The sequence below is a fragment of the Anas acuta genome, chromosome 1 (assembly GCF_963932015.1).
Source record: "Anas acuta chromosome 1, bAnaAcu1.1, whole genome shotgun sequence".
NCBI classification, from domain to species: domain Eukaryota; kingdom Metazoa; phylum Chordata; class Aves; order Anseriformes; family Anatidae; genus Anas; species Anas acuta.
The window spans coordinates 175,948,962-175,963,405 of record NC_088979.1 but is presented as its reverse complement, the minus strand read 5'-3'; the positions used below and the strand labels follow the sequence as shown (position 1 = coordinate 175,963,405).

At 33.6% G+C, this 14,444-nt stretch overlaps 1 protein-coding gene across 5 annotated transcripts in view; it reads left to right on the top strand.

The window, feature by feature from the left end:
• IMMP2L (inner mitochondrial membrane peptidase subunit 2) overlaps nt 1–14,444 on the top strand; it is a 474,976-nt gene that overhangs the window by 310,246 nt on the left and 150,286 nt on the right. For 4 of the 5 annotated variants that reach the window (XM_068669474.1, XM_068669477.1, XM_068669473.1 and 1 more), the window contains exon 4: nt 13,345–13,410. The exons of the other annotated variant lie outside the window; for it this stretch is intronic. In XM_068669474.1, the coding sequence (XP_068525575.1) occupies nt 13,345–13,410 (66 nt within the window). The remainder of the gene's footprint in view (nt 1–13,344; nt 13,411–14,444) is intronic. 5 annotated transcript variants of the gene reach the window in all.

Below are 14,444 nucleotides of genomic sequence, written 5' to 3'. Positions count from 1 at the left end.
CTGGTGTAGACATGTCTGGTTTCTCTCATCTTTCCTTTTTTTTTTTTTTAAGTAAATAATAAATATGTTTATCATCATACAAGAGAGGAAGTGTCTTGGCAGGCCAGGATTCTGAAAGTCTTGTGGCAAAAAACAGCCTAGGACACCATTTTATTCATGGCAAACTTTTCAGAGTTCTTTCATGTCTGCTCAGCTGATCAAAGTCTCTTAAAGCAATATCCTCAGTTACTGTTCAGGGTCCCTTCTATCTGTGAAAGCACACAAGTAGAGGATAATGCAATTAGTATCAAATGGAGCACAATGCTTGATGACCTGCTGACATAGTAGATCAGCTTTTGACAAAGAATATCATGTGGAAATATACTCCCTATTAAATTTCCCATTGCTGCTCTTTGCCAAATCCTCATAAGGAGGTCATAAATCCCATTATTACAAGGATTTCTCTCACAGTAGCCAAGCTATGGTTAATTCAGCCTGACTTCATCTGCAGAGTGGACTCCTGCAGTTAATTGTGGGCATTTTTCCTGAAAGGCTATCTAAGCAAAAAGCAGAAGTTGTGAAGGGAAAAAAAAAAAGTCAGAGAGTTTGCAGCCATGTCCAGTTGTTTTAGTACTGCTTTATTTTTTTTTATTTTTTTTTTTTTTTAGCAAATGATGTTAAAACATTCTTCTTCAAGAGCCAATCAGCTAATTCATCCCACTTTAATTATTACCTTCTGTGCCTTGATAATAATGGAAAAAAACGTTTGTATAGTATGTGGTAATATTTTACAAAAGTAATTAAAAATAATTCCAAATTCAAGACTTATATTGGCCTCTGTAGATATCTTCTAAATTGTTTTTATTTTTCTCTGAATTTATGTTGAACTGATTCTCTATTCTTTTTTTTTTTGATTTTTCAACAGAACAAGCTAAATTAGTATGTAAGAATTCAAAGCTATAAACAGTTTGTCTTTTCTATCCGTTGTTAAAAGTAGCAGTAGAAGTTCATTTAGCTTCCAGAAATTATTTTGCTGCTGATCTTAGCAGACAAAGATCAGCTTGATCTCTTATTTCTTAATCCACACGACATTTGATGTTTCTTTTACTAAAGATGTGTGTTACAAGTATATGATTTTAAGAGTATACATTTTGTTGTTATTGGTCTTCCCTTTATCTCACTGCTAATATTTTATTTGCTGTCCTGTGTATTTTTTTTTCTCTTTTTAATCTATTCTAGATTCTTATAAAGTAGATGAAACAATATTTTAAAGAATTTTATCTTTAATCATTTCATATTGAGATGGTTAGAGTAAGCTGAAGTTTGGCTTCCTTTGTAGTCAATGAGGAGAAAGATTCTCCTCCAAAAGGTGATTCATTCCACTTTAATTGTCTGTTATCTTCTGTGCCCTGACAATACCAGATTTAACTCCTCTGGAAGGCTTGGCCTCTTGACCATAGTAGAGGTTAAATGCAAGAAAGTATCAAGCTGTTCAGAAATATCAAGAATGAGATTTTCTCAGCAGGTGCTTGAAGTGGCATTTAGGAAAATGTAAAAAGCAATGTGCTTCTTCTCATTTTTAGGTGATTGAAAAAAGTTGACAGAAACTTAGGATTCTTCAGAATCACAAGATAGTTTCCTCTCTAAATTAAATAAATTATGTCTATCTAGTTACCCATATGGTAATCTGAGAATGATTTTCAAACATTTTATTACATTTTATATTTTTTTATGTCTTTCTCTGTTGTCTTTTTCAGCAGAAATGTCATGTTTTATTTCTAATCAGAGTAGAATATGTGAGCAGCTATGATAATGATGAAATTTGTTTCCTGCACTACAGCATAATGGTTAACAAAACTGAACATTTTACTGTTGTTGACTTAAGCGTAAAAGACCAGATATTCTCATAGATTGTAATACCTTCCTATTTGATAGACAGAAATTTGTGTGTATGCTTTCAAAAGCAAATGTTAAAGTATAGAGTTTTTCAACCCTTTGGAAAAGGTGAAGATAAGGTGAAATGGGCAGTTAAAACAGCAAGTAATTAATTGAGTCTCTCTGTTAACAGAAAGAAGGTCAAGTGCACATAACTGTTGTGATTACACAGTCTGCATTACAAGCGGTTAAGTCATTTAATCTCAACATGGTTAGACTGGAAGGCTATTAAGTGTGATTTTACTTCAAAATACTAGCTATACTTGTGAGTTACTATCTATTAAAATTTTCAGGGTGAATTGTCATACACTTTTGCAGTCTACCGATTATTTTTACTCTAATGCAACATTTTAATTATTTTTCAGGTTTTCATTTGCTTTATTTTTTGTTTTTCTTGCCTCGCTTTAGCTAACACTGAAATCTTTAAAAGTTAATTTACTGTTTTACGGAGACATGTTTGATTTTTTATTTCTCTCTTTTGTCTTGACTTTGTCCTGTAAGCAATTCTGAAACTTTTTCAGATATGTAGTTTTGATTGCTGGATTCAAAAAGGCCTGCTTAATTTTGTCACATGGCAACTGTAGATCTAGTTTCAACAGGGGAAAAGTCCAAAGTTATCCACTAAGAACCAGCTTATTTGTGATAACTTTTCAACATCGCTGTTGAAATGAAGAAAACCTTCTGCTACTGATGTCTCATTTGAAAATGAGGCTGCAGCTATACAGCATGCTGTATATAGGCCAGGGAAAACTCAATTTCACTGAAAGCGTGCAGATCATAGAATTGTAGAATCATTCAGGCTGGAAAAGACCTCTATGATCATCTAGTCCAACTTTTAACTTAGTACTGACAATTCCACCTCTAAGCCATGCTGCTAAGCACCGTATCTACAAATTTACTGAAGACCTCCAGGGATGGTGACTCAACCACTTCCCTGGGCAGCTGATTCCAATGATGAACAACCCTTTCAGTAAAGAAGTTTCTCCTAATAATCCAACTAAAACAACCTGGTGCAACTTGAGGCCATTTTCCCTCATCTTATCAGTTGGTGTTTGGGAGAAGAGCCCAATTCCCACCTCATTACAACCTCCTTAAAGGTAATTGTAAAGTACAATAAGGTATCCCCTGAGCCTTTTCTTCTCCAACCTAAACAACCCCAGCTCCCTCAGCCACTCTTCCTAAGATTTGCTCTCTAGACCTTTTGCCAGTTTTGTTGTCCTTTGGATGTGTTCTAGCACCTTGATATCCTTCTTGTACTCAGGGGCCCAACACAGTATTCAAGGTGTGGCCTTACCAGAGCCAAAAAACAGGGTACAATCACTTCCTTAGTCCTTCTGACTATGCTATTTCTGATCCTTATTCTTTTCCTCCTGACTCCTAATTTATCTTAGAGATCTCTGCTAAATAGCATCTGGTACCAGGAAATGCATTATGGACGGATATTTACCATGAAATCTACTTTTTTTCCTGAATGTATTATATTTGGAGAGATACTTTCCTGCTCTGTTGGAAGACTCAAGACTAAATCAGAATGTAGAGAGGAACTAACGCTCTCTGTGGCATGGGGGACAGTGAGAAGGGAAGAGAAGTGTGAACATCCAAGAACTACAGATCTTGAGGCAGTTAGTTACATGTCCTACGTATTCCATGGCTATATGGCAAAGTGTATGAGTGCTTCACTGGGGCTTTAAGTTTTATGATATTCAGATTGTTATTTCTCTGTAGAGTGTCCTTAAAATTCCCCATGAAGTTTCATGGATGCTATGCTTTTGGTTCTTTGAAGTTTAAAAATTAATAAAACTAAACTTTCCAATAGTACATGCTTGCAATCTAAAATTGTTACAAAACACTACTTTGTGTAAAAAAAAAAAAAAATTTTTTTTGGCAGTGAGTGCTTTTTAACAGAGGTTTGACTAATAAATGCTAATACAACGTGGAGTTAAATTAAGAATTACAGGACATTATTAGAAATATAATTTTCCTTGTATTTTTAATTATATCATTGTACATATTTTCCAGTGGAGCTGCTGAGCAAATCAAGCATCACAGGAACTTATGCTTAACCAGTTGGTGCAACTGCTGTCTTGAAGTACTTATTTTGTAAATTATGGATGAAAAATGGTAAATGTACAAAATGGCTCACAGTAGAGGGAATTCGAGAACAATTGAAGAATGTTTTCCGTTGATGTCATTACCTGTTAACATTGCGAAAATTGTGCTTGATTTCTGTATAATATTTCAGTTTGAAAAAAATTCTAAACTGTGTAGGTTCCTTTAAAGTTACTCTTTAAGGTCAAAAGGTGCAAACATTGCTGGCAGGCAAGCATGGACAAAAACATGGTTTTTATAGTGTGGAATACTATTTGGAAAATGCCTCTTCGGCAGCTGAAGGGAAACAAAGACAAAGGGGAAAATGCAAATAATTTCAAAATTTGCAATACTTTTTCAATATTTAAAGCAAACAAAGAAGGGCCTTAAGAAAGTCTTACCTGAACAAAATGATCACAAGGCTTATTCTTACTCTATCAGTAGAAACTAAAATATGGTTAAGGTTAGTCAATTCAGAAATAGGATTTGTCAAGCAAACCTGGAAGCTCTTACCAATAAAATTTCAAAATGATTAGGTAAAGGCAATTTTGGTGATAGCAATAATATAGAATACATGTTTTCATTAAGAATATTTTTACTACCGCATAATATCCTGATGTTATGTAATAAATGCTTGCCTGTTATGTAATAAATGTAGGCCATAGTAGACATTGTAAATTGGTTTAGTTCAACTGTGAAGATGCCTTTCTATCAGACGGCTTTGTGATCCAAAGTCGAGTACCATTTTTTTTGTCAGTTATCTTCATAATCATTGGTTAAGCCTGCAAAGAACATAGGGATAGACAGGGCAGTAAATAAAACTTTCCAGTTGTTATAGCATGTCCTGAATCACCTGGTTACTATCCCAATAGATACAGAATTATGTTAGAATAGAATAGAATTAGCTTTACAGAATGTGAAGTACAGGTAGTAATCAAAACTTACTGGTTGACTATTTTAGCAAGCAGTTTACTCAGAGAAGGGCTTAGATGTTACTTTTTGTATCCTTTCAACATCAGCTATGAAAATCATGAGCTTATTGCCTGAATATATGAAATTAATGGAAAATAAAATTAAAAAAAAAAAAAAGAGTTTTTGCATTAAGCCAACATGATAATGCTAGATTACTCTCCTAAATTCATTATTAAGTATAGTAGTAAACCCTGCTGAATCTTCTCATGTTTATGTGCCATGAAGAAATTGTAAAAGTTGGAGACAGTTTGAAGTCTGGTCATGAAAATGATCCTGGAATTTGAAAACTAACTGTATGCTAAGGAGTTTAAGGAGCTGATGTATCCAAGAGAAATCTAAGAAAATTGTTGTGCCTAAATCTTTCTGCATGAAGATGAAACAAAACGTTGAGGGTTTTTCTGCCTCAGAGGAGAAAGCATGAAATTGAAATTGAAGTTGGATAAATTCCATTTTGAATGCAGATGCGATTTCCTAATAGCAAGGATAATTAAACTTTGAAGTAATTTATCTGGATGATAGACTCATTGTCATTCAGAATGTTTGAAATGATACTATAACCTTATATATAATGCTTTATGGTAGAATTAGGTACTGTTCAAGAAGACAAGCAAAAGGGATCCATAGGCATTAATTAAGATGATCAGTATGATCTCTTTTGGCATGCTGAACGTGTATATTGTTGTTTTTCAAGGTATCAAAATAATGATTCTTCATATATTTGAATGGAACCAAAGGCTCTGCATAGTTACAAATACAAAATAGCATATGTTGGAAGGCACCACAGTTGATCATTTAGGCCTACCAACCACTCAAAGCAAGGTCTGCTATGAAGTTAGGTCAGACTTCTCAGAGCCTTGTCCAGTCAAGCTCTGAGCATCTTTGAGTTTCTCAGCCTATCTGTGAAGCCTGTACTGCTGCTTAACCACATGCAGTGTGATTTTTTTTTAATTTTTTTTCTGGTGTCCATCTGGATTTTCCCTTGCTGCAACTCATGCTGTTTCCTTTCCTCTTTCTGCTGTGCACTTCTCAGAAAAGTCTGATTCTTTTTTTTCTAATCACCAATCAGATAGTTGAGAGCAGTAATTAAACCTTTTTCTTCATCTCTCATCTGCACAAACTCAGTTCCATAAGCCACTGCTGTTACATTACTCTTTTATCATTTTTTTGGTGGCCCTTCACTATATCCAGTTTGTAAATATCAGCTCTGGTGGGTCCATACAGAGCACAGATACTGTCCCTGATTACTGGAAGTATCTAATACAGCAATTGTACGTAATAGAATATGGCAGCAGAAATGACAGCAAAAAAAAAAAGGAAATAAGTGTGGTCAGTTTTTTTCCCCCGCTAGTATATTGTGCTATTTTCCACAATGTAAAAATTGTCTCAGAATCTGTGATATTATTAGTTAAATATTATGTTTCTTGTTATATTCGGTATCTGCTGGAACTAGAAAGATATAAAATATTAACAGAAGAGGTAAAAAAAAATAATTAAGAAGTTTAAGTCAAAGTATTAACTGTGATCTTTCTCTGCATAAAGAATTATGGAATTAAAACAAAATTTATGGATTGGGAAAAAGTGAATTGAATGTATTAAAAATGTTTTGATTTAGAAAATATGTGCATATATTAGGTAAATTTGTATTCTTATACAACTTTTATAAATAGATCTGCTGGATCTGTTTTATCCTAGCTATAGTACTAGGAGTGATGTAAGAATGGATATTGCTACATATTTCTCAGGAGCTTAAGCATCAGCTACTGTGCTGACAATGGGAAGCTCCTTCACTGACCAAGGGCACAGATCTTGTTTTGATGACAAACAACTTTATCTAGTGTATGATTCAACCAAGTAGAACACCTTGCTTGTCTTATTAAGCAAAGCTAGCAAATAAAGATGAGATAGCTACTACCTCTGTTTTTCCTCTTCCTCCAAGCATGGTTTAAAAATAAAGCCACCAAAATTGTACTTTGAATTGTACCCAATTCTGTAGGTATATTAGTGCCATTTATTTTGGGCTTCAACTACATTTTAGTTACTGCTCTGGCTATTTTCCGGGCCCCCAGAAGGCTCAAGAAAGAGATAAACAACTAATTTTTCATCCTGCAGCACTTTTGGAAATGCCCAGAAGTATAAACTGTAACCGTATTGGAATTTTCAAATCAGGCAGGAATGAATTTTGGGAAATGAAGAGGTCATTGAATGGATGGCTTTGAATCACAGCTTTAGATTAAGATCTCAAATGTTCCCCCTTCATCCCGTTTTCTGGAATTGAAACCTTATTACCTAGCATTAATGACGTAAATCAAAGCGGAAACGATGTTTGTGAAGGAGATGGCCTCCATTATTTCAGTCTTTTCATGCTATAACAAAACAGTGTTCATTGTTTCAGTCACTTCCATATAAATGGTAATCAAATCACATAAATCTCAATTTGAAGTAAACTGAATAATCTGAAGACAAACTTCTATCTGCTGCCTAAACATCTTCCTTTGATCTCATAGAAAAATAAAACCATGTGCTAACAGTGCTATGTATATATATGCATGTAAATAGATTCATTTAAGCACAACACAAACTTCAGGCATCTTTCACTTCGACTTTTTAATAAATACCTTTCAATGACCTGTTTTGTAAAATGCTCACAGTATCAAAATTCGAAGAATTTTCAAAAGTGAGCACAAAAACTGAACAGGTGGACTAAGATAATGGATAGGTAAAAATTAAGCTTCTAGATCATCAAAGTATTTAATTCAAGCTGTTTAAAACATATTAGCTGCTTTTTCACGATGAGTTCACGGTATAACATCTTTTCCTAGGACATGCACCTAGAAACTTTGAGTGCTCACTCAAGGAAGAAAGTAATGAAGTAGTATTTATTTAGTTAAATTTTGTAGCTATTCAAGTCAAATTTTTGTCTTCTGATTATAGCTATTGTGCTAATATGTGTTGAAAAGTATAATTGCTTTTGGTGTGTCTGCTGTGTGTCTGAGCATCAAATGTTGTGTTTGAACATTATCTGGGATCAGTGGATTCCATTTTTATGTATTACAGAGACAGCATGCTTGGCAGGGAATTATATCATATAGTATTTGGGTACACATGTTAATATATCCCTCTGGGGAATAGAAATAAATTAACTGTTTTCCTTCACTTATTTTTCTGGGATCTTAGGGTATAGCCCAAAGAGTGCTTTCTCTAGAAAAGCCTGTAGAAACTTCAGTTCTAAGCTCTTTAACATGACTTACTGTGGGCACTTTTTAGAAGAATATAGTTAGACAAATCAAAGGGTTAAGTAACACATAGAAAAAGTGGAATTGCTATGTTAATTTAATTATAGATCAAATTTTAATTAGCTAACGGAGCAGTTATATAAAATTGTGCTAAGCAATATCCATTAGAGTAAATAAATAAATCAAATGATGGAAGGAGAAGAGTTCTGAAGTAATACTGTGACTGAAGCACTCAGATAGTCAATCAGGAAAGCAAGCCTTCAGAGAGTCATCAGCCTTCCTCCAGTTGTTTTTCCAGGTAAATGTGTTCTGTAGCACTGCTATCCTGTGCTGTACGTTCCCCAGTACAAGAATGAACATAGAAGAACGCATGCTTGTATAAACTGATGTATGTGTACTTGTTCATGTATGTATGTATGTATATATTTAAGTTTTTTATAGGAGTGTAAGTTTAAATAAAAACATAATCAATGTTTCAGTTTTAGTGGAGTAGAGGTAATAACTCTAAAAGGTTGTCAGTGCTTTCCTGAAATAGTGCAAGGCCTTACTTTCTAACAGAGAAGCAACTGTTATACCCCTCCTCAATAAACTACCTCTTCTTATAAACTTGTCAATTATCAGTTTATTTCAGACTCTCATTTTGGGGATGTACCACTTTAAAAACCTAGCTGTAGCTGTCTCACCGGTCTTCCTTTTCTCAATATTTTCTTTCCATGATGATATGCAGTATCTTTAGCTCTGAAATTATTATATTTATTTATTTATTCAGTAATAAGGAAATTGAGCTCTTTATAGCTCTACTTCTAAAGCATATCTTTTAACTTTTGAATCTAATATGTGTGTAAGCAGGAGAAGGTTCCTATGTATTCTCTGTATTATCTCATTTTTTTTTAATTTTTTTTTTCATCAGTATCAGTTGGAGAGATAAAAGTGCCAGAATACCGTGTAGGCTGGAGATTAGAATATTGTATCTTAAAGTACTTGCTGATGATGTATAAGAAATTTGAATCTGCCCTAATTGCTGGGGTGATCCACCTTCTTGTCTACTTAACCTAACTCGCTTATTTCCTTTTCAAACAAGTTGCCCAACATGACAGGCTTTAATCCAAAGTTAATGATGTCCTGATGGCAAAGGCATTTGTTTTTCTTCTTTTACTGTACTAGAATTGCTCATTAGTTTTTAATGAAAGCTGTGTGTAGATGATGGCTCTACAGCTGAAAGAGTAAGGAAAACATACAGGTTTAGGATATGCGTCTAGGTTTAGGAGAAGGTTAGGACTACTACTAGAGATTAATTATGTCAGGTTGCCTATACTGAATTGCTAAGGCTGCATCTGGAGAACTGAATACAAATAGATACCGCATGTCTAATGTTCCCTTGGTATTTATTTTTTACCTTAAAGCTCTGAATCTGGATTTTGATGTCATGATTCATGACTTTGTGAATGAGGCTGGGATTTCTACATTGCACTGTGCATAAACTTACTTTTAGGAACAAATTAGAAATTGTTGCTAAGGCAGAGTGAAATGTCCCATCAACAAATGGTGCTTCAGGTAGAGAAGATGTTCCTTTGTTCCATTATTTGTAGCCAGCCATCAGGTGATCTGTAGGTGAAGTTTAAAGAATTGTTTTGACAGATAAAAATCTAAAATATTTATCAGTCTTGGATGCTACGGAAATCATTGCTTTCTTTTTGTATTACAGTTTGTTCTCCTGAGGTGCTTGAAAAAAAAAATAGTTCAGCTTAAATAGAAGTTGTTAACAATGAATTATCATCAAACTTGAGAGACACAGTGCTAGACTTGCCTGTTCTACTTTTCTTCACAAAAATAAAAAAAAAAGGAAAAGTGATTATAAGTGGAGTAGAATTCAATATGTATTTAGCAAGTGGATTTATTTTTCAGAGATGTTTTTCCTAGTGCATTCCCAATGTGTTGCTACCTGCTACTTAAGCATTAGTATGTAATGTACTTGAGATTTTCATAATCATCCTGACTGTTTCTATTTGCTCTATTGTCCCTAATTCACACATGGTTTTATGTAAACGAGAAAGTATATTTACTATTTTTTAGAGACTGATTTAGAAAATGGTCAAGACATGTCCAAACTGACTACTCTGTGAAACATAAGATTTGGATCTGGCTGTTAAGTGTAGGGATGGTTGTTATTAATTCATATTAATGATATTTATATCTTCTGAATGCCATCTTCAGGAGAAAAATATTCATTGTGTGTTAGAAATCTCATCTCTTCCCACACAATGTTGTTTGAAATGAACTTGCCTGTATGTGACCTTTTATGTAAGGAGAATGAAGAAAAAGTGTAATTTAGGAGCGGTACAAAGAAGTAGATCAACTATTTCTTTCATTTTTTCATCTATTTCTTTCTGTTTTGAACAAACCTAATTTTCAAAGATTATTTTTTCTTATCTCATGCAGATATTAGTGAGAGAGGAGTACTAAACAGTTACTGGTTGTTTCTTTCTTTCCCCACTTTTTTGTTTACTTTTATCTATAGCTGAATATGGTGAAATTTCAAAGACAGATATTGCTGGTGTCTGCATGTTACTGTGATTTCCATAGTCAAAGAAATCCCACTGTTAAACTAAGCACCTTTCAGGAAGGCATCAATATCCATCATTTCTGAACTAATCTCTCTCACCTCCTGTTTATTTAATGTGGCTCCTGAACAAAGCATTCTGATCTCCTGTTGAAAATCCTTGATTGTGAGCCTGCCACCATTTCTTTGACATTTTCATGACTTTGAATCAAAATGTTAATATAAAGTTTGTGTTAAATTCTGGCTTCAAATATTAAAAATATTCATGAGTTACAATAACTATCTACAAGGAATTCCTTGAAGTTTTTTTGATTAATTATGTGTTTTGGTTAAATGTGTCATCAGTAGCAGAAAAGTACCCATACTTTAGAACAAATACTCAGAGAGATGTTCCTCAAAGGTGTGGGGTGTGTTTTGGTGGTGTTTTTTGTTTGTTTGTTTGTTTGTTTCAGAATGAAGGCAAAATAAGGGAGATGTTAGTACTTACACTAATTAAGTGTATATATTGTAGTATATACACTAATTAAGTGTATGTATTGTAGTGTAAATAGTGTAATATATACACTAATTAAGTGTAAATGCTAATATGGGACATTTCAAAGAACCTTTGAAAGTAAAGTGTTATAACAGGACAGAATTTTGAAAGAGTGAACCGTAAATTTGTTTTCATTCAGTCTTTATCAAATGCACAATTCATCACAAACACTATGTATTATTTCCATTAGTTAAATTTTTACAGGAAAATGCTAAAATCTGAGTCTAAGTGTATAAATGATAATTAGCAAATAAATAGGTTTTGCAAGTATTTTAAATGTAGAATAGAATGTAATAATAAAACATTCTTATTTAGGCTGCCCTCTAATTTAGAATGAGAGAAGGCCAATGCCTGAGTGTGCACTGAAACCCACTAGGAAACAGCATGAGAAAGTGGTGTGGATCCTCCAGATATTTGAATCATATAAACATCTAAAACCTGATTAATTCTGCCCAAAACTGAAATGTAAAAATATTACAAAAATGTGTATTCTCAGCCTGAGATGAAAGAGAAGAGTAAACTGGAATATAGAGCTCTTTTGGTAAAATTCATACTAAATAAAATCTTACTGTAAATTTTTCATAAAAATTACTTGAAAGTTCCAGTGCTGACTAGGGAATCAAAGTATGGTCCTTATTCATGTTCACTGTTCCACACTGCTTTGTGAAAATAGGGTTTTCAGGTTTGCTAAACTGTAAAGTGAAAGTATCAGATCTTTTGAAATTCAAAATTATGCTCCTTTTATTTTATTTCATTACATTGAAATATAAATATATTGACACAAAAGTAAAACTTTTGAAACATTTGGAATACTTTTTGAATTCAAATTTAAAAAAAAATCTTTTTAATTCACCTCAAATGATTTTTCTTTTTAGCTTTTGGAAGTGAAAGTGAATTGCAAATACGTGTAGTCTTGAAGTCACTACAAGCAAATTTTTTAAACTTGACTTTGCTTTTTAGGAAAATGTAGTCTTAGTCTACTACCTCTTCAGCAGAGGTGAGCTGAAATTTATGTTGTGAAGATGGCATGGCCAATGTTTTCAGGCACAAAACCTGTAATGTACAGGTTTGTTATTGCATTGCTAGCAGGCTGTGCTTGGAGTCTAATACAAAGAACCCAAGCATCTGCAGAAAATCAAAAAATTCACTGCCTTTTCAATATACAAGCAGCAGAAAAAAAAAAAAAAACATAAAAAAAAAAAAAAAAACCATAAAAATGCTCTACTAAGTTTACATAGTTAAATAATTAAAAGTTAAAAATGAAAGAAAATGAGGTAAAGTATGTAGGAAAGAAAGTCCTTGGTGCACATGGGTCTATGTTAGTCTGTCATTAAACTGAAATAGAATAACACTTTTAGTAGTCCAGTCTCTTAATATACACTCAGAAAGCTGGACTATTCAGACTGGGCATGCAACTTCAACTTCGTTTTTTGTAATACTATATAATGCATGATCCACTCAATGTGATATATTCATATATTTCGTAACTTGAAGTGAAAGCTTGGTATTATGTTAAGAATCCTTTATACTTGGAGAAAATTTTACTTGTCTTTTTAAAATCTCCACAATTCCCTAAGCAAGGTTTAACTAAATTAGTGATAAATATCAGTATGACATAGGGATTTTTTTTTCCCCAAAGTGAAAGAATAACATTTATGTTTAAACACAATATGATGCTACAGTTCCACAGAGAATTAGGGTTTTAACATATGAATCTATTTGCAAAGGTACCCTCTTCATCGATAGTGGGACATTTTATTTCTAATGCTGTGAAGTATATTTTTCATGATAAAAGGTAATGTTGATTATTGTAGTGTTCGTATGCAGGTCATTTTTCAGCATCTGCTCTTCAATGATGGTTTGCAATGAGAATGATTACAGTAGCTTCACTTCAGGATGGAACATCATGATTGATGCTATATCAAGGAGAACTTGGAATCTCCTAATGACTTTAATAGTGTCTATTTCTTTGTGGAATTTCTTTTCATTTTCTTAAAACAACGGGAACATTACTGATTGTATAACCTTATCCCCTGTCTCAGGTCTCCTAGAAACCCTGAACAGAAGATCATTAAACGAGTGATTGCTCTTGAAGGAGACATTATCAAGTAAGTATTTTAAGCCTTAGTCTCTGAGTCTTTATAGGAATAGTGCAGCTTTTCCGTGGATTTTAAATCAGTATCCTAGACAACGAGAACTTTCTAGTATTTTCTTTCTATCTGTCCTTAACAGGGTGTCAGTGTTGTACCTGTCTCCTTTTTAATGAGAGGAGAAATGCTACACAAAGCTACTCACTCTCTCATGAAAGGTACATGTGTGCAAATAATGCTTGTTTCTTAGAATATCACATACACAGGCAGGTAATCATACATCATTTTTTTTAAAATAAGATTATAGGGCTCTGATTTTTTAGTTAGAGAGTCCAGCTGCTGTTTCATACTATGACTGGCAAATTAAGGTCAGATATTCTGAGTGTTTTTTTTTGTTGTTGTTTTGTATTTTTTTTTTTTTTTTGGGGGGGGGGTAGAGGTGGGTCCTTTTTTTCTTTTTCTTCCTTTATTTTTGAGACAAAGAACTCTCACAGATGACTGCTTTTCCTGCAGTCTGTAGGAATCTGTGGGGAATGTGGTGGGACTGGTTTGGAGTAAATTATTCTATCAGAAAAAGAATTGCAGAAAGAGTAGACTCTTGAGTACCCCAGGACTTAGTTTACTCTGACAGATAGCCCTTCCTGCTGGGACAGATTGGAAATAAATTACTAGTAGATGTAAAACAAAAGTTTTTGTGGAAACAGTATCATTTTGATGAAAACACTTATTTGAAAGGGTTTCTTTTCTCCAGGTATAGAACAGAATAGGCATAGAGCTGGGATGGTAAATCCCTAGTTTCCCACACTAAGATATGAATGACCCTGGAAGCTCTTAGACAATATGGGACTGAGACTCAATTCATTTGGATAATGATTCTGGTGTAGTGAATATTTAAGAAGTATTTGGCAGCTGCAATTCAAATCAAGAATTTGAGTGTGGTCTCAATGAGCCCTAGTTAATGGCAGCACTGACGGGCTATTGACCACTGTGGGGTATGTCTGTGCTTTTTTTTTTTTTTCTTTTTTTTCCTTTTGCAGTCCATATCACTTTTG